A 26,346-nucleotide genomic window follows, 5' to 3' on the forward strand; every position below is an offset into this window, starting at 1 on the left:
GAAAGTTTATTGTTTTATTTATTTTCTATTTTAAATACAATCTGAGTACAGAATATTTGACACCCCCAAAATCAGTGACTTGGGAGAAACGATAAACATCCATACGTCTGAAATTATATTTATTCAGCAGTCAGTATAGAATGTAAGATAAACATTTTTTGGCACAGTTTCTTAATGATGATAAGCTGTCCCATTTCTGTGTGGTAATCTAAATAAATATGCAAAACCATAATTTATTTCCCAAATAAATACAATAAGAACAACAAAAAAAGATGCACCGCATCTCCATTTCACCTTCCCGGAAAAACAAAAAAGTCAAAAAGAAAAAAACAGACAGACATAATGTGTTTTTACTTCAGGCAGTTGCTATGGGTTCAAACCAAATAAAAATCGGCGAAGGTGAAAAAGATGCTTAATGATTCATTTCAACAGCTTTTTCTCCCCTAAAAGTCAACCAGGCAATACAACAAAGGAGGCATTTGAAGGGCCAGTGGAAGGCTGTACTGTGGGCTCTGGATTGGAAAAGGTTACATGGTTTTATGGAGAGGTGCGAACATCACTTCAGATCTCAGCATCTACTTTGCCAAGTTTTTAGTTTCCATTTTTCTCTTTTACACCTGCTTCTCAAATTAGCTAATGACCGTGTAAGTGTAAACGTTCACAAATGACACCCAGAGACAAAAATGAAACGGGTTATGTCACCGGCAACCTGATATGTGCGATGTTTATGAATGTAACTTTGTGGATTCCCGCGCGTGTTGGTTTGACTTGGTGTGTTATGGCAATTATTTGGGGAAAATAATTCCTGAAAATTTTGGGTAATTGCGTATTTTAGACTGGGGTGTTTTGAGAAAGTAGAACTCAAGAGAGCAGATGTGTGAAATGTTTAAATTGCTCTGTTGCTGTTATTCAACACAAAATCGACATACACTGGAGTTTTTAACGTGGGCATAAAACCTGGAGCTACAGAAAAGGATTTTCTTGCATTAGCAAATTCTAATCAGTAACACTTTTTTCTTCTACCTGTGTAATAACACAAGCCAGTTAGTAACATTGCATAGAAGTAGGGAACCAAAGTCATGGCCTGTAATAACAACACGCTTTAAGCCAGATCACAAAACATTATAATCAGGCCACGAGGCTGAAGTGTCCTGTGATTAACACCGGTGGGAATGAAGTCCAGTTACAGCACTGATCTGGTCCCCTACAGCTTATAAATCATCAATCTGTTTCATTTACTACTACTGAAATATGACATCACAAACAAAACCTTGCTACATTGTTGTTACACCACAGTTTACAGTGTTACTACATGGATAGAAAAGATAAAAACTTGTGATTTAAGCAGCCATTGTCTGCCTTTGTACATGTCAAGTCTTGCTGTCCACGTGACACTGTCTCAGCTTGTGAAGACTGATGGTCAAATGCCAGAGTCTATCTGTCCAACAAAAAAAAATAAAATTATTATTTTTTAAAAAAGCTGCTTTGGAGCATCCAGGAACATATTCACATCTTCCTCTCATTGAGTTTATACTCCATAGATTTTCTGTTAACAGCAACCATGACTCTTCCATCAGAGAGTGAGAGCAGCATAAAGAAGTCCATATCTCTGGGTCATACACATCCGCAGTTCTTTGCAGATACGTTGTGTATGTTCAGATAGCGGCTGGGGTTTACTGTTGTGTCCAGGACGGTAAAGTGCTCAAATGCAGTCGGTCGGCAGCAGGGCTGAATGCTAACTTTGTCCTTGCGGCCCTTCTCTCTGAAGCCCACTGTCATCATGTGCTTCATGACCATGTCATAGTTTTCCCGGTGTTTATCGCATTTGCCACTGCAGTAGCGCAGCAGCACCGTCTCTTCGCTCTTATATTTGAGACCCAGTTCATTCACTTTCACTTCGAGCTCCCTGACGGAGCACAGCTTGCGTTTTCGGGCCCTTTTAGTCCTGCGGCCCTGGGTCTCAGCAAGCCGCCGGCTCTTCCTTCGCTTCCTTTCTAGCAAGGTTCCGACCACGTGCTGAAGCTCGCCCTCGGTGAAGCTCTGCAGCATCATGGTAACTGGCAAAAAAAGGGGAACAAATCCACAGAAAGTGTTATTGACAGGTCACGAGGGGGGATTATCTGGTTTCTGTGTAATTTTGTGTCTAACATTTTCAACAATCAGAAATGTCAACACAGCAGATGGCTCACACAGATAATGCACTGAAGTTGGCATGGAAATCAAAGTCAGGTGCAAACAGAGGATGACAAAAATGTTATCTATCATAACAGCTACAAACTATCCTTATCAGCGCTAGCTAAACAGAAAGTGTTTAAGTTCCACAGAGCAAGGTTTGTTGATGAATGTCTGTCACTGTTGCCATGTGAGGTAAAAAAAGACCATCATGTCTTAGAGGCTGGAGATGTTCTGTGGAGAACCGGTGAACTATGACCGGTGCTAACTGACATCAGTGTGTGAACAGTTAAACCTGCTCTGTAAGCAACAGAGTCAGGTGCTGAGTGTTTTGTCAGAACCCTTTCACAGGCTTGTGAGGATGAAAGCAACAGTTTATCTTACACTCTGAGAGGAAAGATTTCATGTCGTCTGTTGAGCGTTTCCTCCGATGCAGATCACCCATCTGTTGGGGCACTGGCCTTGATTCTGAGGAGGGCGATGATGATGATGGCGGTGAGGTCTTGGATGCTGATTCTAATAATGAAGACGGTCTCGACGAGGGTGAAGATGGATATTTTGTGTTAAGCTTGAACTGTCTGATGGTGGCCATGTTTCTAATGAGGATGGTGGACAGGGCTGCAGCACAGAGCATGAAGGCAAAAGTAGCACCTTTCCATAACTTCATCTTAGAACGTGGAGGAGCATTGAAACTCTGCGGAGAGAGCGAGAGAGAGGCAAAGTGTGCAACATCAGACATGTTTAAACAGTCACACCTTCAGCCATGTACTTTTGAACTTGTCACGTTAAAGCACAGACACATCAGTGTCGAAACTGCTATATCTACCACCATCACATTTCTGCGACCTTTCCACGAATCTACTTCTCTCGAGTGAGGCTTCTGCAGCGGGGCTTTTAATTTACCACCGGTTTACTTTCTCTCATTCTGCTGCCAGCTCATTCTCACTATAAGTGAGGTCATGATCCGTGAGCTCGACATCACTCGCTGACACCCAAGAATGCAGATGTGTGTTTAAAGTTGTATCACTGCAGCCTGGGAAAGTGAAAAAAAGTAGAAAAAAGGAAAAAACAACACGACTGCCATTCCTTATTTGAGCTGAAGGCAAACGGGATGCAACCCCTGCAAACCTGCAGAAATTTTTTTATAAAAATACCTGATGGGAATGAGCATCTGAGCCACCTCCACCCCCGATTTCTAAAACCTCCCCAAAAAACCTTTGAAAAGAGGGAAAACACATTCCTTCCTTTACAATGTCTCAACCACACCTATTTGGAATTCTATGTATGATAGAACGTGCAAGCGTGTATACCCCTTTCTCTTACACCGCCCCTCCCTTCCAACAGATGCAGCAACACTGCAGCCACAAAACTCAATTTGGAGGACTTATGTGCCATGTTTTCTTTTTTCCTTTAATGTCAAACCACTGGTATGTTTTTTCTTTACAAGCCCACTGCTTTGTTCTCTTCGCATCATGTCACCAATGAGCAAAACATTCCCCCAGAGCCGGAAATGGTACACTGGCAGCGACTAACAGCAAATCCAGACCAGCTTTACAAAGTGCTTTGCCAGACCGGATTCTGCAGGGGAACGCATGCAGGCAGCCGGATTGTTTACAATGAGAAAACATGTTGCATGGTTGCCCGGTTTTTTATAGAAACAAAACTCTAAAATAAGTGTTTTCTCTAAAAGTCAGCAACTCCTATAGATCACACGACAGAGACAAAAACAGTAGGATCATTGCAGTTTTCTCATGGTGGTTGAAATATAGGCGAATTCCCTGCACTCAGAGGCATCTGAGTGATTCGGACAACGCAGATGGAAAATAGAAAGGGACTATGCGCATGAGCTGCAGTGGTGCAAACAGCATATAAACAGGTATAACCAGTCATATCAGCCAAAGCTTGAGTCATCACTCATAATTCCATATGTCTTTGACGTGGTAAGCGGCTTCTGCACAATGAAGGGGTACGACGACAATCATTTGAAAGTCAAACATTTCACCTAGCAACCTCAATTGACACACAGTCTAAGTAAATCAGACATGGAGGTGGCATGGTAGCTGTGGCCGAATGTTACTCACTGACTGGCCATATGTCTGACGCTTGTTTCTCGCCTGCGAAGGCCTCAGAAGTTATATATGGAGGTCTAAATGGGAACTTTCATTTTGTTTCTGTTGGTTCGATCCCAAACCCTAACGGCAGAGAGCTCGGTCCACCAGACATTAACTTGTTGAATTCTCAGTTTAAATGAAGCCGTTTTCTACTCTACACAGCTAAGGATGAGAGCTTTGTTTTCCTATGCTATTAATAGGCCAATTTGGGGCAGTTATTAATCCATGGAGTTAGCGATTTCACATGGCAGAGATGCATCGGTGTCCTCAGCCTCCGTGGCTCCGTGGCTCATCCTGATAAAACAATTACCTCGTAAAGAACAGATGAGTCTTCCACTGTCTCTGCCACTGGATGGAGATTCATCATCAAGCACTGATCTCATGTCCCTGAAGACACTTTGATTGTCATAATTGCACCACTCAGAAACACATTAGTCACATCTGCAGTCAATTGGCGCCAATAAAAGTGCCAAGGATCACACTGCAGCTTGTTCAGATGTTCACGGATGATTAATCAGCACAGATATTTAATATGTGTAACTGGCCCCCACCGCTGTGGACATAAATATACACTTACTGATAGAGAGAAGGGGCACCTGCATTTTCTCGGGAGAGCAATGGATACGTAAATGAGTAGCTGACTTCCTGAGAACAAATGCTGCTTTTTTTTGTTCCCTAGCAAACAGAGAAGAGCAGTAATGCAGAGAGGATATAGTGGAAGCCCAGAGGACTCTCTCTTGCAGAAGGAAAACTCATCCTCAAACAGAGGTATAAAAGTGCAGATGACTCGCAAAAACAACTAAACCAGCTCCCACACAACATGTCTGGTCCTCACAAAGCATCATGATATGCCCATGCATGCTCCAGTGTGTGCATATGAAGGCCGGTTGATTGTGCGAGGCCCAAAACAAAGGGATAAAATCTTCTATTTACGACGAGAAAACAGTCTGAAGCCATGGAAACGGCCGGAAATGAGGATTTTCTGATTCTAGAGAGTGTGTGGGAGTGATAGCACACCTGACATTTGCTCTGGGCCATATGTCACCTGAAGAGCTACCAGCAGAGAGAAAACAGTCCCAGAAGGCTTTTAACGTGTCTGAGGCAAACCATGAAAGTGAACTGTTCATCCAGAAATGCTTAAGTCTGTCAAAGCCATTCCCGAGGAATTATGTATTCTCTAACGCATGCATGCACGCATGGCGCAGTTGGAGGCCGATCTGCAGCGATCAACTGAGCTCTTGTTGATGATCTGAAAGATCGCATTCTTTCAAATGACACAATAAAATCGACGTTTTCGGGGAATAATTGGGTCAGTGACCTTGGTGCTTCTAAGCTGGTGGTAATGTAATTATATAGCGGCATGGCACCCGTGTCCTCCCCTCCCTCTCTTGCCAGAAGGAGACACTCAACAGAATGCCACAGCCTACGGATGAAGTAGAGATCTGTCAAAATGGGGATAAGCGGCGTTTGTGGTTTTTACTTTTGAATGAAGACAGCAGATAGGGGGGCTTTCCTGTCAGCCAGTCTGGATCGAGACCAGTGAGACACGGTCATTGTGACAGAAGATCACAGAACAGCAAAAATGAAGAGCGTCTTTGTGCTGGAAAAAAAAGAAGCAGATACCAACTTCAATGTCTCACCATGCAGCAGCATTTGTTCCTATATATTCTCTAAATACAGCCTCTTCTGTTTCACCCTCTCTCCCTCTCTCTCTGTGACTCATACATACCATAAACACACACGTACAGCAGTTGCGTGGTTTCACTCTTCCCCAATCATCTGACGCATGCTTGTCTAGAAATTTAGACAAAGTACAACCTTCAATTGTTGGCCAGACACCCACTTCACTTCTATGGTGTACACATGCTAAAATCAGCAGCTCCATCACATAAGACTAGATTATCTTTCTTATATCATCTTGCCGTTTCTTGATATCAAGAAATCTCTCCAGGTCTAACCACAGTGTGTTTGCCACTGCATAAACGTGAGGCCTGTACCTACAGAGCACTGTTAATGCACCGTGAGTTGCGGCTTCGCTGGAGCCATGTGACTGGCTGTCTCTATATTACTCTGAACACACCCCGTAAATACCTGCACTCGTAAGATAGCAGTAGCAAACCAAAGAGTGGGAAAGGCACCTACTATGTTGCTGCAAAGAAACAACGTGCTTTTTGGAGTCCTAGAGAGGCTTTGTCTTGTCTTTTCCCTCTTAAGTGACCATCAGGAGACCCGGGGACAGCTAGAGAGTGCTTGGGGAGGTAATAGGGACATATTCCAAAGATCAGGGCGGGATTAGCACTAATGCCTGCCGGCTTTATCTGCAGTCACGTGGGTTAACACCTGGCTGCAGTGTTGGTGGCAGAGCACAGGTCTCGCTGTGTGTGTGTGTCCGTATTAATCCGTCAGACACCTCTAGCTCAGAGGTTAGGCCAGCATGCAAGGTCCACAGAGAATGAGCACCTGCAGGCTCTTCCACTAAATCCCAACCTGCCTACAAAATGCCAGAATAATGAAGAAGAAAAGTGACAAACTTGGTGAGTCAGCTTTGTTGTGTTGGCACCATGGTGGGCTAAGAGGTTGTAAAATAAAGTGGGATTTCAGAGCCAGGATTGGCTGTTCTATATCCGGCCCCGGTTCTAATGCAACCAAAAAAAGCCTGTGGTGTAATTTTGCTGGTAGCCACATCGGTTGGCTCGTGCTCTGTCACTCAGAGACCATGGGATAATTAAAACAAGCCTGTTCCTTGTTAGCTAGAAAGCTGATGTTCATTATTGAGAAAAAAGGGGAGTTTGTGAGCAATGTCGGAAAAGTTGTAACAATTTTTGGTCACATTCTTTGAATTTTAAACACGAATCTGGTATCCTTTTTCGTCCACTGGATTTGGGTAAGTGGCTTAAAAAGTTTCAATTTTATTTTAGAAGGCCTACTATCAGGTCCCCCGGATTAGATACGGATTAATCCAGTGACCCAACGGCTTAGCACGGAATCGCACAACTCATACCTATTGCTGTTAAAGCAGGATTATTGAGGAGTGAGGTGAAGGTAGATTTAAAGATGCACATTTGACACCTGTCTCAGTATTTCTGGCCTGTGCTGTTATGGGAGGAGAGAGTCCAAGTGCAGCGCAGACATTACATTTGAATCACCCTTTTGATGTGAAGCGATTGCATTATTCTTGGCAGAGAAACACAACGTTGCCTCGTTATTTTTTTATGTGCGTCTCAGCTACTTTCTAAAGAGTCTATTCCGGCTCTTAATCTGTCTCTGTCGGATCCTCTTTTAGCACAACAACATCACCTCTAAACCCATGTTAAACATGTTGATGTTGCTTTTACAAAAGGCTGGCGGCCATCTGGCACACACTGAATACCACTTTCGAGTATGACCCACGCCAGCAAGCACAAGCAAGTACAAACATCCGAAATATGTTGAGATTTTACATTTATTGACCATACTTTCTTTAGGCTAGCAGTGTCTGCATTATATGCATGCAGCACGTATGTACTGAGGCAATGAGGAATAGTACATGTGTTCAGCTTCCCCATCAGTTTACACTAGTTATGAGCAGCTTTGGGAGGTTATGAAAGTTGAACAGCTCAACTGACTTTAGGCTTAGCCTCTATCCCTCCTCTCGGAGCACAGCCAGATACAGTATAATCTCCATGTATGATATGGGCTTAGTGCAAAAGGGATCATCAGTTCAGTAAAAAATGCCAAGGATGAGTGTCATCAAGCACCTCTATTGTGATCCTGATCTTCTTAATTATTTAAACTCTTAAAGGTGCGGAAATCCCTGAAATGATTAATACAAAAAAATAATTAGCCAAAATCCCAGGTTCTTATCAAGTCTAAGTAGGGAACTAAGTTTTGTTAAAGGAAAACCAGCGTGTATTTGGAGTGCACTCATGCTTTAGAATGAGGCAAACCACCATGTTGGACAAATGACAGGAAAAGAAAAATATTCCTCCCTCGCAAAATAAACTCTTCTGAGTGTTGAGAGGTTGCAAGAAAATCACAGTGATAATTTCTTTTTCTTTTTGCTCTTCCAACAACACGGGATACCCCCTTTTGCGACCAGTGAGCGGTTACTGCTCTGCAAGCATTTTGTGACAGGCCGTAGTGCGCTATTGTCATGTGGCTCTACCAAGGAGCCACTTATTGACACGGATAACGTGTGTTTTCTGCCACCCCAGCACTTGGAGAGCCATCTCTGTCAGCAGCACCTAACGCCTTCCTCATAAGCTGCTGGCTTAGACTAACAAAAGAAGATGTGGTGTCCTTACCGTTCGGCCGGCTAATCCAGACTTAGCTGTGTGGCGTCGTCTTCAGCTGACCTCCACAGGCGAGTGCTGGCTGGGTAAGTCCATCATCATCACAGGCGAGGAGTGAGGACAGTACTCCTGCTTGTTTTCTAAAAATCATCACAACTCCCTGTGCCTGCAAGTAGGGGAGGTGTCCTGACTTGATTCAAGTCAAGGGTGTATTATTCTTCTATCATATTTGCACTTCCATAGAAATCTTTTACGTTGCAAAGATCAGAATCAGCATTCCTCTGAATATAAGCATGCATTTCATGGCATTCAGCCTGATCCATCCAAAAAGAGGAGAGCTGGATGTTTAGAGAAGCCACTGAGTGGTCAGTTTTACTTCAGAAAACTCATGTCTTCATGCTTCCCCATACAGAACTGGTGGTCTTCTTTGCAAACTTGAACCTTAAAATGGGAGAACAGAGCAGAACCAGGGTATGGTGGCATGTAATAAGCAGATCTTACAGATTTCTTTACTTTTATCACATCTGTTGTGAATTTCTGTGAATTTCCATTGCCTTATGATTATTTTTTCTCCAAGGAATAACACCGATGAAGGATAATGCACATTTCCTTACCCTTTTTTTTCCAGCAGCAGGTCTCCTCTTCAGCTCAAGCAAGAACAACTCTGCGGGTCGTGAAGATGGGTTAGGGTGAGGAGGGAGAGTGTAGTTACCGTAAGTGGAGCACAGAGCTTCTCCGATGCCTCTGAATGCCTTCCCCTTCAACTCATGCTCCTCCTCCTCCATAGTTGTGCTTGTGGGCCGAGTCGGATTACTCCTGACATGATAATCTCTCTCCAGAAGCACTAAAGGATGCTTTGGCCTGAGTAAAGGCTTACATTTACCTTCTGCCGCAAGAGAGCGTGCCATCTTAAGCAGGCAATTGGTAATAGCCTCAAATGGGCAGATCAGTGCAGTTTAGCGGGGTCTGCTAAAACGAGTGTCTTCCAATCTTTTAGTGGGAATTAAGAAAGTTCACAATTGGTTTAAAGGGGGCTAAGACAACATAAACTCCGAGTAAACAGAATTATCACAGCAGAGGTATTTCATGATAACCCAATCTACAGCTGGCTGGAGATAAACCCATTGATGTTGTTGTTCAGGATCACATCCACATCCCCTCCAATACAGTATTTTAGCCTTGAGCGGCAAATGAGGAGCAGATGGTTGTGTTTTTGGAAGGTATCAGGCGCTCCAGACTGTAATCTAAATAAATACCCTATCCACAGGGGGAAATGCGTCAGGTGTGTGGGGTCAGCGATGTATAAACAAAGGGCGATCAGTCGGGAGACAACTGAGGGGGATACGCGAAGCCTCACAGGTGCTGTCGTGGAGCGGGTTGCATTAACCTACAGGTAAACAGAATGTATGATCCAGAATCGTTTCTGGAGATGGTGAAATAAAGCAGCACTGTAATAAAGCCAGCACACCAACAGGAAACTAATTATTTGCTAACAAATATCTCATTCTCACAACATGAGTCATTCAGATTTCCTCAGGCCAAATTATACACAAATCAAAGCTCCACTAGAGGGGCGGAGATGTGGCCAAGTGTGAACTTTTTAGGACTTAAAATTCCTTCATCGTTGCGTGGGACAAACCAAAGGAATCTTTGCCCAAAGCTTTGTGTCGTTTGTGTATCAACAGATATTCTAAGGTTGTTATCACAGTGACCTGAAGGGGTAGATTTTTCTTTTAGCCCAAAAGTTAAGGCAACGCATTTTAACACAACCCTCAGCAACTTGGAGAAAAGCAATAGAACAAATGAAGAATGGAAAAAAAGAAAACGTCTTTTCATTACAGTCAGCAGGTGCAAAATATTATTATTACACTAACTTATTTAACAGACATCTCAATAACTGGCCTGAACAGCCTATGTAAAGACATAATGACTTCCACTTAGCAGGGAATATTGTGCTTTTCCAGCCTCAAAAAGGAGCTATCAGCACACAGACATTTCCTAACATCGGACAGAAACATGCCTACTCTGTACATATTGTTCACAGATGTGTAAAGTTTTCATAGACCTGCCTCAGCTGCAGTATAAACCCAACAGCTGTTAATTGCTAAATCAAGCCAGATACAGTACGAGTGAAAGGCTTGATCTGTATACAACGAAACGTCTCGCTCAAAAAGTTAAGATTACATTAGTCACGAAGACAGTCTGACACATGAGAATACTCGAGGGGGGGGGGGGGCAACATAGCATGTTTCCAATTTCAATATGATAGAATTCCATACACGTTGTGATTGAATCTTTTCCACTAGGCGTGGATAAGTGAAGAAACACATTTTGTTTAGTTTTGGGCAAGATTTTAAGGAAGCCCTCAATCAGTAACACTATAAACAGACCATTCCAGTTGAGGTGTCATTAGAAAGGCTGGAAATAAGGCACAAATGTTGCTACTACGCACGTCTTGCACAAGACGTGGTTTGATGATTGGACAAGTAACCTTTCGCCAAATGTCATCTCGGCGAGTGGAAAACTGCTTTTTAGAGAACCAAAATCTAAACAGGCATCTGTGGAAAAAGATGCACTCAGACAATGAGGGCCTTTTATGAGTGTTTCATGTTGAAAGACAAGCCTTCTGTCTAAGGAAAGCGGTAAAAAGGTAAATCCATCCCTGCCAGAGAACAAATATACAATACAATTTGCAGTTGTGAGCAGACAGGCTGAGGCCCCAGAGGTGCAGAGGCCACTCAAGTTTCAAAAGAGGTGTGTACAGACTCTGAGACATTTTTATTCTCAGCTCTTAAAATCCTGAGTTTAGGTTAAAATTTTGAACTTCCTGCTAAAATGTATTCAGTTCAATTTAGTTTTATTTATATAGCACCAAATCACAATAACAAGGATTCAAGGTGCTTTGTATTGTAAGGTAAAGACCCTGAAATGTACTGAATTCTATGTACATGTTGCATTTGCAGTGTGTGTGAACAAGTGTGAACATGGCTAAATGCTGCCCCCATTTGTCAGTGGTTTATAACTACACAACACCCCGATTTAACAAGGTCTCAACAATCAAGATGCAAACATTTAAAGAGCGTGTGTTGTTTATTGCAAAGCAAATATTTTTGCTTCTCAGCTTTTAATTCAAACATTTTTTTTAAATAAATCTGTTAATGTCACTTTTTCCAAGGGAGGTCGAGCTGTTCCCGGTGCCTCACTCTGAACTGAAAACCACTGGTGCCATCAGGGCCAAAGGGCTGACGTATTACCCTCTGAATCGAGCTGGGTGGGTTCGGGTGCCTGGTCTCTTTGCGGTTCAATTCAAGGGCCGCTAATTTACGCTTGAGCACCCACGGGCTCTGGGAAATTTCTTTATCGCAGTCTCCAGAGTTCCACGTCATCCTACTGTCACTATGATTCCAACCAGGGAAGGACTGGCCATTGCAGCTGCTGAAAATCGGGTCAACATTCTGCAGTGCAGGGTTATCCGTGGACGCGTTTGGCTGATGTGTGTCTGGAGGTTCATCAAAAAACGCAGTGGGTGAAGAATTCTCCTGCTGGACTAAGTTCTCTGGGATTTCAGGTGGATTTTCCTCCTTCTCGGGAAGGACTTGGCTTGCTTCTTCTGGGGATTCGTCCTCAGTGAAGTGATGCATTGACTGGAATCCCATAGGTACAACACACATGCCCTTCCCATCAGACTTCTCCTCTTCTGCTTTCAGGGCACTGTAGGCCTTACGAACTGTCTCCAAACTGTCAAACTTGATCACCGCACATAAGTGCTGGCCAAGCTCCTTGTGACGTTTCCCGTAGCACTGCAGGTCTGCAGGAAGCTCCCTTCCAGGTGGCAGAATCTGGACTGAAGTAACTCTGCCGTAAATGCTGAACTTTTGAAGCACATTCTCTGAGAGCGCAGCGGGCTCCGGGCCTCGGGCTGCACCGTCGTCACTGCTTTGCTCCTCGGAAAAATTCCAGGCGAGGAGGAGCTTGCTGGTGGGGGAACACATCAGCCATTTGGGAAGCGGCTCTATGCGCCTCACTTTGGTGGACTCATCATTCACCTCCAGAAGGTCTGAGTACAATGCTCCCACCAGAGTCATGTACCAGTTTTTGGTCAGGGTCCTTATCTGTGGCAAACACGGGCAACCTCAGCTTTGTTCGTATTTTACTGGATTGTTTTCATTCAAACTGCTGGAATGTAAACACCACAGAAAGCACACCAAATGTTTTTTGTGTTTTGTACCTTTTTCAAAGAAGTGAGGAGCTTGAGACTGACGAAACCCTGCTTGTTCTTCTGCACATGTTTGAGCAGGAAGCCGTCCTCTGCCAGGTGGCTGTCAGAGAAGAGCTCCTCCAAATGGGTTTTGATCTTCAAACACAGCACCTCATCTTCACAGTCATCTTCACTTTGGAAGCGCAGTTGATCAAATCTGTGACAAATGATTCATAATCAGCAAGCAACTTCAAGAGAAACATTTCAGATTTGTCATTTTTAGATTTCCTTACCTAATCAGATCGCTCATGGTGTGTCGTAAGGATTGTGATAGCAGAGCAATAAACTGTTGTCTTTGCTATTTCCTTGTAAATTAAAGGCAGCTGTAACTAACACGGAATCAAGCAACTGTTCATATGAGCACAACAGACTCATTCGGTTTCTAAGGAATCCAAAAACAACATTTTGTAAAATGCTATAGCTGAAATTCCACATTACAAAATTAACTTCCACCAGCAACAACAACACATTTAAAAACAGAAGAGAGCAAAAAAACCAAACAATACAAAATCCCAAAATGAAACAAAAAAACCCATCATGAGGACAAACTGTTTGTTGCTATAAAAAATATTACCAGGGCTACAATTAAGGGCCGCTGTGCACAACAGAAAAACCAGCAGTTAATCAGTATTACTATCAGCACTTAAATCATTAGAGATGTGAATTTAAAGCAGTTCGGAGTTAAAAGTGCACAATCAAATCAAAAGGAAAATTATGATGCCGTCTGACTTTCAAAAAACAAAATAGATATAGCAGTACATTATAAACAGCAACAAAAATGATCCTTTAAATCCATGCTCGTGTGCTTTTGTCTTAAGCTCATTCATCCTTTTTAGCGTGGGCCTGCTACTACACGCTGAAAGCAGCAACAGATCCATCACTCGCACGAGATGGTTTATTTCCATGTTTTAGTCAACAAACTTGATTAATTATAAATATAAAACCCTTTGCAGGCTGTTCTTCAGCTCCACTCACCCCCCGGCCCCCCATCTTATTGTTATGAGGCATCAGCAGGTGGTGATTTAGCAGTCCGTGTGGGCTTCTAGTGAGGAGGGGAAAAGGAGATGTCGGGGTGTTCCGAGCACATTCGCTGACATGGATATAAACTGGATATACACACGTGTGTTAAGATTACAAAGTGTTAGCTTGAAATTGTCTGCACTGTGTAAAAATTCGAAACTTCAACAACCGCTTCATCAAAACTCGTCATTATTCAAATACGAGTGACAGCAGCATTTCCATGACAACAGGAGCAAACAACCACCAAACTGTTATTAGGTCTTGGGTAAAAAAATCACTCCCTCAGTGACTCATTTCCTGTATCCCTCCAAGGTATGCAGCAAATTGAGCTTTCAGGCACTGATGAATCAATGTGATCTTGAATCATCACTGACACTCAGATGTGTTGCACCTCTGATTGCAAACAGAAGGACCTGTTCGTGACATGGACACTCGTCTTTTCCTCCACTACGAAGGAAAAAAATACTTGTAAAGGTGGAAAGGGTAAATGCAGAGCTCTAGACAGAATAAATAGAGGATTTTACCACACTGAAGCACAAGTAAACAATTGCTGATCATTCCCAATCAGACCAGTTGAGGTGGACAGAAACAGGTCAATAGGAAAATGTGACATGATCCATTTGAACAGAACACTTCAAACCAGCGGTCAAAACAGCAGTTCCTCCACTGGCCGCCTGAGGCTCCCTCCAAAAGCCCCAGGGGAAATCAAACCCTCTTGACTGTCGTGCTGGGATGTCAAACTTCTGAGCAAAAGTAGTTTTAATTTCAACATGTTTTTCCATTTTCTTTTGCTTCTCCGATTCAGGGTTGCAGGGGTGCTGAAGCCCATCCCAGCTGTCAAGGGGTGAGATGCAGGGTACACCCTGGACAGGTCACCAGTCTGTCGCAGGGTTAATACAGAGAGATAGACAACTATTCACACACACCTATGGGCAGTTTAGAACCACAAAGTAACCTAACCCCATGCATGTGTTTGGAACGTGGGAGGAAGCTGGAGTACCCACAAGGTCATACAGACACAGGGAGAAAGGCTTCAGACTGGATTCAAACCCAGGAGCTTGTTGCTGTAAGGGGACAGTGTCAAAAACCTAACAGTGTGTCTTCTCCTTAAAAACTCACGTTTACATTTTTTTAAAGATTGAAAGTTTTTATATTTATGCCAACAGAGACTGTAGCTGCTCGCTGTGTGCTAGCCCTCTCCTCTGCTAATTTGACAGTGAAATTAATCTCTCGACTGTGTTTGAGGCGTTGGTCCGTTTTCATGAAATTAAAACAACATGGCCTGCTATGTAACTCATTTTACTAACAGCACGTCCAAGAAGTTTCTGAAGTTTCTATGAGTAAAGCACTAGTATTTTACATTATTTGGCACTAATAATCAGCTGCAGTCTGTGAGTGAACCAAGGTGCTAAACAGGGTTCCTTGTGGTCATGGCTAAAACGCTAGACTTGAGGCTTCTCAGGGAGTTACTGGTCATGTCCTACTTTTATAAACAGTTTATGCTACAAATCAGACGAACAATACACAGAGTTAATGTGAAAATTTGCTAAACACTGAATGACTACTCTTATATAACATTTATTCACTAGTCATCACTAAAATGGGCTTTGGACAGTTAATAATGATCATTTTGTCATTTGCACTTCACTGCAGCTGTTAAAGTCAGTAAAATGTGGCACATTGAAATGTAAAGCCAAACATACATACAAAAAAAAAATACATTTTACAGGAGGAAGATAAGACATTATACGTATAAATGAAAAGTCTGAATTTGAGCTCATGTGCTTTTATACGGGTGGTGTCCACTCCACAGCAACAGAAGCAAGGATATCACAGCCCCGCCCACTTCAATCCAGCACCCTCCTCTGCTTCAAACCAAAGAAAAACAAATCAAGTGTTCTCTAATGTGAAATGAACCACATATTTAAACACTTATGGAAGCCTTGAGTTGTGCTTATTTTGCCTTAGACAGTGTACAAAGGTATAATCAGAAGCTGATTAAGAAATTAAGAAAACTTTTCTTTCCAAAGGGGTGGGGGGAGATTAAAAACTAATAAGTACTAAGGGGCTGGCATCTTTCACAAGTCAGAGACTTTCCCCACCACTCCACAAACACACTTTTAGAAATACCTCAACACAAAGGAAACTCAATTAACTGCAACTATAGCAGCCATACATCACAAAACAGTTGTGAGCGACCACAAGCTCAGTGGGCGATAAGCAGGCACGGTCACAGGTGTCTCTTTGAGCGTGAGGTAAAGAGCATCTTGTAAGATATAAACTTTCCACTTTTAGTAAGAAACAAAGGATCACAGGCCAGTCTTTGTACAAAAACCCAATTATGTAACTTTATTAACATCAATGGTTTTTTTTATCATCAACAGTTTCTTTTGAAATTCCAGTTCTTTATCAACAAATAGAAAACAGACTGTGTACAACAGATCGAACCCCTACAGCACTAAGCATTCACAAGGTAAAAATGAACATTTGTTTTTTTTTTTGCCAGCATTTTCAAGTCCCCTCACCCCACTCCCTCCCATTCCTCCCACCACCACCACCACCACCACCACCACACTTAGGCCTTCTGGATCTGAAGCTCCCCTCCTGCAGTTTGTGTGGGAGAAGCTGTGTGCTTGAGCAGTGTGATGGCCCGTGGTGAGTGAGGAGTCGTCCATTTGATGGGGCCGGGTTTGTGTTGGGGGGGGTTTGTGCTGTTTTTCCTCATTCGGGCGAACAACCGGCTGTCAAAGTTACTATGGTAGTACAGTAGATACAACGGGTGTTTCCATTAATACACACGCTAGGACAGCAGGCTCTCTGCGGTGTCTCTAGGTAGATCAGCAGAATTTATCCTTTTTAACAATATACTTTGAAGCTGTGTATATATCTATGTGTAATTGTACATATATATAATCAATCATAATTATATATATATATATATATTTATAGTTCTATTTCTGTATAAAATAATATCAGTCCAAAGGGCTGAGTCTTTTTCCCTCTGGTAGGAATGGTTGATTCTGTACAGGTACCAACGCTGATGGCTCTGCTCCTCAGCCCATATGAACCACTTCCGCTCCCGTCCGGTCTGCGCGATTCCACTCCAGCAAACCGATCAGGTTAATGGTGAGTGAGGAGATGGGAGGGACCTGAAGAGCATCTATGTTCAGAGAGCGGAAGTTTATATTCTGTCGCCTACCCTTTGGGTATAAAAGTCTGTCTTTCCTCAGGTAAGTTCTCCTCTGTGGAGTATGAAGGCCTCAATGCCATAGGCTTCTGATGAAAAACCCCCCAAAACAACCCAAAACAAAACAGGAAAAAAGAAAGAAACCAACCCAAAAACCGTACAAATAATGTGCTTTCCATTTCTGTACAACTCTGATTTAGTCTCTTGTTAGATATTTCACTTGTGTTTTTAGCTAGCTACCACGTTTACAAGACAACTACAGCAAGTCTGTGCTCTGAAATCAATTTTCTCAGTTGATTTTTTTTTTTCCGTACACTTGAAACGGCAAGTGAAAAGGCAAAATTTGAGCTATTGAACTGAGTAAGACCAAAAACAACGTTTATGACACATAAAATGATAAAAACAACAATGTGATGTGACAAAAAAACATCTGAGAGCAGCTCAGAGAACAGTGGTCCTCCTGTATTAGTACCTAGGAACATGTTAAAAACACATGTCCCCTCTGCTAAAGTACCCTATAAATGATTATGAAAATAATGCATACCCGAGGCTGCTGGGCAGTTTAAGACAGAAGAAATGCCTGATATTAAAATGATTATTAAAAACAACCCCCAAAAAATGTATACTAAACAATAACGCTTGACAAAATGAATCATAAAAACACAATAAAAACAACAACAACAACAAAATGAAAATGCTCTCTTTGTGCTACCAGTAGCCTTTGACAATCAGGGAGGATTGGCTTCGGCGGAGCAGAGAGGCGAGCTGCCAGTCTGCGCCGTCGGGTCTGTACAAGAGTTGTCATAGTTGTCAATAGTCACTGTAATGTTTTATTATTTTAAAGCAAAAAAATCTCAGGTGGTTGGTTAACTCGGCGTGTATCTCTGTGATTGGATAAAAACCGTCAACGGGTCAGCAAGCTCATCCCTTTCTCCGCCCCTCCGGTAGCTGCGAGGGGACAGGGTTTTTAGCGGGGTGGGGGCGGGGACTGGGGGGGATCAAGTGATTGGATGGCGGCTGAGATGGGACACTTGGCACACTCCTGAGAGGTCTGACCGGGGAAGGTGCTCGGTGGGAGTGGTTACGTTGCATAGTGGTCAAAGCTCCCCAGGTACTCCAGTGCTGCCCTGTAGCACAACTGGTACTGGTCCTGTAGAGAAGAAGGAAGAAGACGATGAGAAAGTTGTCATCAATCTTCCTGCTGTTAAATATAATGACTGGTCTCGTCCAGCCAACAAAATATTCATTAACTTAGTTTAAAGCAGCATTTCTTGTAATCTGCATTTATAAAGGTTTCTTCTAAACAAAGCTTTAAACAGCAGGCCAGAGGTATTCTCAAAACTAGCTGTAGTACTTTCGAGTATTTACACTAGAGGCACTACAATGTTTTTCCTTTTCTTTTTATATCTTAAAAAGACATTTTTATATCATAAACCTTAAAAGGTTTATGAACTCATTTGAATTCACACCATGTCAGTCTTTTTTCCTCTAATATCCTTTGTTATGTAACGTATTTATGATTTCTTCACTTGAAGAGAATCTGACGCGGGGCTGCTTTGATAGCATTAGTTGAATTTACTGTGGGATTTCTTACCCCCCTCCCCTCCTCCCAACAATCTTTTTTTTTTCTTAAAGGAGGATTTGTCAGTAATTCTTTGCTTTTATGGCACCAAAATGAAAAGGGACACTTCAGATTGCACAGAGTTTAAATCAGAGAAATATACAACGCTGACTTTCAAACGCCGTCCTGTCACTGCGGGAACAATCGCCTGATCAGTACATCGCCCTTACCTCTGTCTGCACCATGGCGGGCCGCTGGGTGCGAAGCGTCTTTACTGTCTGGAAGAGGTCAACCACACCTTCGTACCTCATCCTCTCTAGCACGATGCTGAGGGTGATGAAGACTCCGGTCCTGCCCACCCCGGCACTAGCAAACACACACACACACACAGACAGTGTTACTACACCTGCTGTCTAAATATTCTAAATATGCTGAAATTTAAATCGTGGTGGGAGCAGAGTCCAATGCACAGTCGTTCTCCTCACCTGCAGTGTACAGTGATTGGTCCGTCCTGTCCAAACTGTTCCTTGGTTTTGTGCACTTGTCCAATGAAATCTATGAAGCCTTCTCCAGTTTTTGGCACTCCTTGCTCTGGCCAGTCGGTGAACTGGAACTGGCGGATTGTTCTGGACTGTCCATCCTAAGGGGGCAGCAGATACGGAGTTTCAGAGAGAAGTTTCATTTAAAAGAGAGACCCGATAGCTCTCTGCTGTACTCTGGAGCGTGCGCTTCACAGATCTCGCTGTGCTTTGAACTCAAAAGGGGGAAAAATAAACAACAACCCAGCAGAGGGTTTTATCTTGAGGTTTATGAGTACCCTGTTGGCTGTCACTGCAGCCGTCTGATCATCAAATATCTACCTCAGAATAAAGCTGACCACCTCGATCACAGTGACAGATTTGTGGCAGCGTAGTGTCAGAATTATGCGGAGTAAATGAGCACATTTCTAAACATATAATTTGTTCAACCTTTATTTATACAGGATCGCCCAATGAGAGCAGTTCGCTCCCTTCTGCATGCCCGCCTGGTGCAGACTGGACCATAAAATGCAGCTCACAAAGCGAAAACATACATATAGACAAATATTCAGGTCTGCAAACTGCAGAGAGGAACATATATTTATACACACACACACCCATATAAAAGAAAGAGTGGATGTGGGATTAGAGTGTTGCTGTGCTGGGAGCCTTCAGATGACAGTAAAGTATATTTATAGCTCATTGAAACTACTGCATCACAGGGAGTTGCAGTACTGGCCCTCAGGGATTGAAGGTTATGCTTTTCATGTATTTTCACAGTGATCGTGAAAAACACATGCACCGGCGTGCACGCGCACATACAACACACACTCACATCTAGAAGCACAAAAAACGCGCACGATTCATAGCACAAGCACGCTGATGCTAAATCCGGGTGAAAATGTTTGATGGCGCATTCACTTGATGTCAGCCTGTCAGGAAAAATAACACAGAGCGCGTTCTGATCATCTCTACCTTGAAATTACAGTCGGTATAATTCTTAACACTTAGCGTGAATGTCAGCGTTCGGATGAAAACCTAAAATTAAGATGGATTTTTGGTTGGACGGCTGTATTTGTGGAAAATGCCAATGAACCTTCCCACCTCCACTGCCTTGAAGACATGTACTTTGACATATTCGAGTCCACACACACACACACACACACACACGTGGGCACATCTGCAGCGTTTCACACACAGAGTGAACTCACCCTGGCATCTGTGACTTTGAACTCTCTGAGGATGTACTGAGGCATGTTGTACTCAGCCATCGGATCCACCACAAAGTACTGGTACCTGGCTGACCGCTCTGCTGGCCAGTACTGATGACACTTCTCCTACAAGAGAAAAAGAGAAGGAAGAAACTTTCAGCACTTAAATTTAAACAACCTTTCTCCATTAGGGGAAAAAATGACTGCTCCGATTTATTTGTATGTTTTTAGGACGGGTTACTGTACGTCATTAATCATTTGGAGTCATGAGAAAGGCTCTGCTTACAAAAGAAAATCCTGATAGACTAATCTGTGGTTCTGAAATATTACCCGATTCATCTTAGGTGGCAAAATATTTACATAATTTGTTTGTGTTCTTAACTACAGCGATGATTTGCATGAGAGCTTTTTTCATCAGCTGTGATTACGGCTGAGAGGGTGATAAAAGCTGTAAAATGCAGTTGAGTGCTGTCAGAATCACCTGCATAATCACAGAACAGCTCACAGTAAGATAATATGGATTTAATCAAATTGCTGCCAAGATGAGTGTCCCATTTTTTTTCCCTGTAAGGAATGTGACTGATGATCTGAGAGATTTATTCACCATTTCGCTGAAAGTGAAGTTTAGACAATATGATTTTTATGCTGTACTCTGTCCCTTAAAATTTGGAGCCAACACTTGGTTATTTTAACTTGTCATTACAACTGAAAAGAACCAACTTCGCACTGTTTAAAGGTTAAGAAACAAAAAAAACTCCAAAACAGTCTAACAGTACCTCTGTTAGGGGGCGGCTAACGAGCGGTATGCCATGATGGAGCCTGACTTGCGGTTCGCCCCCGTATCCAGCCTTTGTGTTACGCTAAGTGTTCCCTGAGTGCAGCTTTACAGTTTATACTTCGCAGGCATGTAATTCAGAGAGAGGATGCGCATCCTAAAACTAAAATCTAAGTCTCAAAAGTAGTGCAGCGTTAGACAATTTGGAGTTCAACCCTTGAAAGAAGAAACTAGCTCACAATGCCCACGTATAGACACTGTCATCTCATTTTTAGTCTGCGCTCGCGTCTTACCCGTCCCATCTCTCGTAGCTTGGTGAGCATGACAACAATGGTGGAGTTGTGCTCCCACAGCATCCTCCAGAAGTCTTCAGTGGTTTCAGCCAGCGGGCCCTGGGTGGCCAGGTAAGCTTTCTGCTGTCTGAAGATGCAAATTCACACAGAGGACGCGAAGAGTAAAGATCACACATAATAATTATAAACTTTATGGTGCTTTTACAACTGGCATTAAGAAGCACATCCCAAAGCAATAACCAGAAAGGATTAAATGATTAAAGAAGAGCTGTGGCTGCAGAGTGGTTAGCAAAGGAATTATTCCCACTGTGCTTCCAGAAAATTACGTCTTACAAAGTCCTTGAATACTCAGACATGAACTTATTGAAATAAAACTTAAAGGGCAGAAAAACAAAAACCTAACACATTTGGATGACATTTACAGTATATACACATTTACAGTATATACACAAAAGGACACAGTAATGTGATATTTAGTAAAGGTAAACAAAAGCAGCTTGAAGCTGTTTAGCTGGGTATTTCAGAACCTGTTTGCAGGCTTTGTATACAATGAAAGTGTGACAATGTCAACAAGACATTTCCTGCATATTTACTGTACATGGTAAATAATTGATGGCAGCTATCCTCATTCTTGAGTAATCCAAGCCTGTAGATCCTCTGACCCCCTCTTTCCTCTTTGAAACACAGAATTAGAGAGAGAGAGGCAGCACTTGATATGCTCACAAAACTAGAGATGAGCTCATCCACTGAGGTGCCAGAGCTGTGCTGGTGTCCTACGTGACTTTGGTCCAGCTGAGCAGTATGTTTTGTCAAACAGCAGGTGGCAGCAGTGCGCCGATCAACAGAGAGTCGTCGCTGAGTAATCCGACACACAAACTCAAGCAGAAGAATGCATGCGCGCACACACTCTCACATGTTTGCAACACATGCAAACTGGCATCCAGGTGTAGGCATTTTTGGGTGCAGTAGTTTTGCAAGTATATTCACACGCAGACACACGCACGCTGAGCCATGGCTGAACAGCTAATGAAGGTGCTGCAGGCAAAGCGCTAATGTGGAACTGGGAGATTAGAATGTACTCTGGGCCTCGCTCACACAAACACAGAAACAACAGATTGGGGGAGACGAGATGACATACAGAGAGAGGGAGGCGAAAAGAGTGAGGAATCAAATTAAAAAGATGAAAACGGGGGGAAGAAAGCCCAAACTATACAGCAGAGATGTGCAAAGTACTGAGAGGATGTTGAGTTGAGATGAAAGAGCGAACGCTGCTCTCTCCAGCTGGTCATCAGAGTGCAATGTAGGACTCGCTGCCGAGGACGAGGAGGGTGGAGGGAAGAGAACAGAAGAGAGGAGGCAGGGGGAGAGGAAAAGGAAGAAAATGAGAAAGCAGGAAAAGGGAATTTGAGAGCAGCAGAGGAAGAAAGGGAAGCAAAGAAAAAGCAGAGCTAAGCAGGGGATGAATACTAAAATTTAAATTGATAGGGTGGACCCCTCTAACCCTCCCATAAAATGGCCCCTAACCAAAACAAAAACAATTCAAAGTGTATCACACAATAGCAACTTCGCTGCACAGTGTCCCAATGAGCGCACAGCCAAACAGCACAAAGCACTCTCTGCATCATCCCACATGACTGCAGTGCTTCAGGACATAGTGTTTCATTTCAACCTCATTACAATGCTAAAACTCCAGCCCGCATCGGAGCATATCCAGGGCTTGCGCCCCTGATAGCATAGCTGGAATCAATGGCTCGCCTCTCATTAGCTTAGCATATTATTGGCTTTTCTTGAAGGCGCTGGGGTGAAGGGCACTGGAGGCCCCTGTTTAGTTTTTATTTATGCCCGCGTTTAAAAGCAGCTTAATTACACAGTGCCGCTGGTGCACACAACAGGTCCCCACCCGGATGTCTGTCTCTGCCATGGTGTTTGGATGGAAAAATTAAGATGGCGAGTGGGAGAAAAGGGTGGGAGGAGATGGAGAGAGACGGGGAGAGAGGGGAAAGAAGTGCAAAGGAGACAGATTAGGGAGGAGAGCAGAGAGAGACACAGATAGAAAGGGGTAAAAATAAAGAAGGAAAAAGACAGAGACGGGCAGGGAAAATAGAGGAGAGAGAAGAAAAAGGCAGGGAGGGTTTTAGAAATCGCACTTCATTACAATACTCTCTTGCTGCAATTATGCCATTTACACAGCAACAATGGAGGGTCTGCCTCTGTGGAGCACCTTCTCATTAATAACAGGACTGAAGATGTGGGGCGGGGGAGGGGGATTTGGCAGGTGGGAGTTGAGGTGTTGTCTCGGTCATGGCCCCCATATGGACTAAATGACATTTCATGCTACCTGACTCTATCCACTTTACTTCCACCATAGAGGAGCCATCTCTGCCCATGCTTGTATAGATATAAAACAGAGAGGCACCTTTTCATCTTCCTTCCTCTAGGAAGCAATTTGGACTCACAGAGCTCACGAGGACAGCAGCAGAAGCCTCAATATAAAGGCAGCAGTGGCTTACTGAATGAAAGTCACATTGACATAGCTGGGAGTAATTCTTACAGCTGAAACTGCCCACTGCTGTCTCATCTTCCAGTCCCCTCCCATACGTTTTATCCACTCTATTGTGCCTTCCTATGGTATTCTTTACACCTGTAACAATCAGTGATGCCAAAAAAAGAGAAAGAAGGCTGCAGGCCTGCTACATGCAGTATAGTCAGAAAAGTATCAGCATAGCGATGCATTGCTTTGCTGTTTTAAGCCGGGACTCCAGGACACTGAATTGGAGCATGGCTGCAGAAGGGTGTTTACATCCACGCTGGATGAATCATACAGGAATGAAAACTTCCAAGTCAGGAGACAGAGGCTAACTAGAAAGGTTAACAAAAAAGTAATTATTGTATTTAATATTTGCTTGCAAGACGCGCTCTATCAATGTCTGCCTGAGTTCTAGTACTCATTAACATTGGCAGACACTTCCCTGGTGATGCTCTGCCAGCTCTGTACAGCATTCATCTTCATTTTCTGCCTTCAGTCTGACCCTGTGTATAAAAAGGGTCTAAAAGCCTTTTACTGTTACCACAAATTAGATGTGAACACCCTCAAACAACCACAAATGGTTTGCCTGGTGTTATTTTGTACTCTCCTAATGTTTATGAATCCACTGACAGAAACAAAACCAACAATTTATTAATTGCACTAACTAGTTTTGCATCTGTTGCCGAAGCCTGATACAGTTCATTTTTTTAATGCATTACATAATTTGTTTTTGTCTAAAAACTGTTAAAAACACATCAACCATTGAAATGTTTCTTAATTACGATTAGCATTCAAATTGTAGTTTATTTAGAGCCAATCCCACATACAGGCAGGGGCGCCAACAAGGGGGGCCGAGGGGGGGCACAAGAGAGAGGAAGACACCCTACAATAAGTTGATTAACTTGTTATTTATTCCAGCAATTTCTGGCATTCCTATTGTGTCACTTTGTATGTCCCTCATGATTTTCCATCGTCACCCCCTCCCCTCTCACACACACACAGACAGAAGGTTGGTGGCACACCGTGTGACACACCAATATTCTTAGTGGCCCTAATATGCCTAACCCATACAGGGCTGTCCAAACTAGCAGTATGAACAAGCAGTGAAAGCCTACACACAGCCTGTCTACTACAGACAATAAACAGGGCTGGTGATGTGCAGATGATGGTGGTGAATTTTGGGAAACACACATAAGGACACTTCAAAGACAGCGTGGGAAACTCTTCTATTACTTGGTGCTGTTTGTATTTGGGGATACCAGCAGTATCTGAATAAATTACCCCATAAATTCTCCACTTAATCCTGTTAGTTCTCCTTAAAGTAATGTTTGAAACAAGGCTTACATTTTGTTTTAATACAATTTGCTTTTGCAGTAGGAACAAACAGGCTTGGAAATGTGAGTCAAAGACACTGCAGCATTTGTAGTGAAGTTAGTGGATGAGTGGTGCTTAGCTGGTTTGGATTTGTTGACAGAAAAACACAGAATAACGCCACACTCGCCTTTTACAGCAAGCGCAAGATCAGCTCTTTAAATTCACAGCCGCTCAGATCTTGAAGATGAAGTCCTTTACTGACCTGTAGCCATCGATGCAGCTGGCGTTGATATAGTCTGAGCCCTCGACACCTCGGATGGGCTGCAGGCAGACACGCGTGGATTCAAAAGGCATGATGTTCACCAGGCGGTTCTTGAACTTGTTGCAGGGCAAGTTGGCGCTGATAAAGCGTGACGTGTGGGCTTTGGAGTTGGCCAGTCTCTGTTTAAGAAACAGTGGGAAGAAACCAGGCAGGGAAAGAGATAGAGAGAAAAAAAATCAGTCAAGTAAATAAACAAGGATGCCTCTCTATCCATAGTTTCTTTTGATTGGATACCCGACCAAGTAAAAGGTTTAAAGAGCAGGTGGGCGGGGTTACATTGCTCACAGCCAGAATTGTGTTTAAGATGATCATAATAGGGATATCTGCTCTCTTTGACATTACAGAATACCAAGAGTTAAAAAGAAAACTGTTTACAGGAGTCTGAAGCACAACTCGCCACATTTACTATGAGCATTAACCACTTTAAGGAAAAAGCATAACAGGTCCACTCAAAAGTTTACTCCTAACTAGAGATGGTCTGATTCAGAAATCTGCTGTCTGCAGTAGACTGTCTCCCATAGCGTCCCAGAGCTTGCTTGAAGGACTGTAGGCGTGACATGCTCAGTGCTGGCAGTGGACAGAGCACAGATGGACAGCACAGGAGCATGTATGCCCAGTTATCGTACTCCAGGAGAATTTGTGCACGTGCGCGTGCGATGTGGCCAGACTGTGTGGGCATGGAGGCTGTGGCCCCCACGTACGCCACAATCATTCTCTCACTCTTTCATTCTCTGTTGTTGGCAGGAGTGTAGATGCTATTATCACTTCAAACAGAATGGATCATGGTCATAAGAGGGCTAATGGCA

General features: G+C 43.2%; 3 protein-coding genes across 29 annotated transcripts in view; all 3 read right to left on the bottom strand.

The window, feature by feature from the left end:
- Positions 1 to 9,314, bottom strand: LOC134617356 (neurturin-like). 3 transcript variants are annotated; one of them, XM_063462569.1, is made up of 4 exons: positions 9,169 to 9,314; positions 8,567 to 8,995; positions 2,557 to 2,866; positions 1 to 2,057 (listed from the first exon to the last, which is right to left on the bottom strand). In XM_063462569.1, the coding sequence occupies exons 3-4, from the start codon at positions 2,837 to 2,839 to the stop codon at positions 1,615 to 1,617; spliced, it is 726 nt and encodes a 241-aa protein (XP_063318639.1). In that variant the 5' UTR covers positions 2,840 to 2,866; positions 8,567 to 8,995; positions 9,169 to 9,314; the 3' UTR covers positions 1 to 1,614. The 3 variants fall into 3 exon arrangements, with proteins under 3 accessions (XP_063318639.1, XP_063318641.1, XP_063318640.1); XM_063462571.1 differs by lacking the exons at positions 8,567 to 8,995; positions 9,169 to 9,314 and adding an exon at positions 6,426 to 6,860; XM_063462570.1 differs by lacking the exons at positions 8,567 to 8,995; positions 9,169 to 9,314 and adding an exon at positions 5,764 to 6,378.
- Positions 9,315 to 11,640: 2,326 nt separating this feature from the next.
- On the bottom strand, positions 11,641 to 16,507 carry LOC134616152 (la-related protein 6-like). The gene is made up of 4 exons (XM_063460891.1): positions 16,358 to 16,507; positions 14,793 to 14,896; positions 12,783 to 12,969; positions 11,641 to 12,666 (listed from the first exon to the last, which is right to left on the bottom strand). The coding sequence occupies exons 1-4, from the start codon at positions 16,505 to 16,507 to the stop codon at positions 11,716 to 11,718; spliced, it is 1,392 nt and encodes a 463-aa protein (XP_063316961.1). The 3' UTR covers positions 11,641 to 11,715.
- The window catches only part of LOC134616307 (receptor-type tyrosine-protein phosphatase F), a 163,523-nt gene continuing 153,351 nt past the window's right edge, over positions 16,175 to 26,346 (bottom strand). For all 25 annotated transcript variants that reach the window (XM_063461085.1, XM_063461080.1, XM_063461078.1 and 22 more), the window contains 6 exons: positions 25,481 to 25,659; positions 21,378 to 21,504; positions 20,310 to 20,435; positions 19,066 to 19,220; positions 18,811 to 18,946; positions 16,175 to 18,169 (listed from right to left, as the gene is read on the bottom strand). In XM_063461085.1, the coding sequence (XP_063317155.1) occupies positions 18,101 to 18,169; positions 18,811 to 18,946; positions 19,066 to 19,220; positions 20,310 to 20,435; positions 21,378 to 21,504; positions 25,481 to 25,659 (792 nt within the window). In that variant the 3' untranslated portion in view covers positions 16,175 to 18,100. The remainder of the gene's footprint in view (positions 18,170 to 18,810; positions 18,947 to 19,065; positions 19,221 to 20,309; positions 20,436 to 21,377; positions 21,505 to 25,480; positions 25,660 to 26,346) is intronic.

The sequence above is a fragment of the Pelmatolapia mariae genome, linkage group LG18 (assembly GCF_036321145.2).
Source record: "Pelmatolapia mariae isolate MD_Pm_ZW linkage group LG18, Pm_UMD_F_2, whole genome shotgun sequence".
NCBI lineage: Eukaryota > Metazoa > Chordata > Actinopteri > Cichliformes > Cichlidae > Pelmatolapia > Pelmatolapia mariae.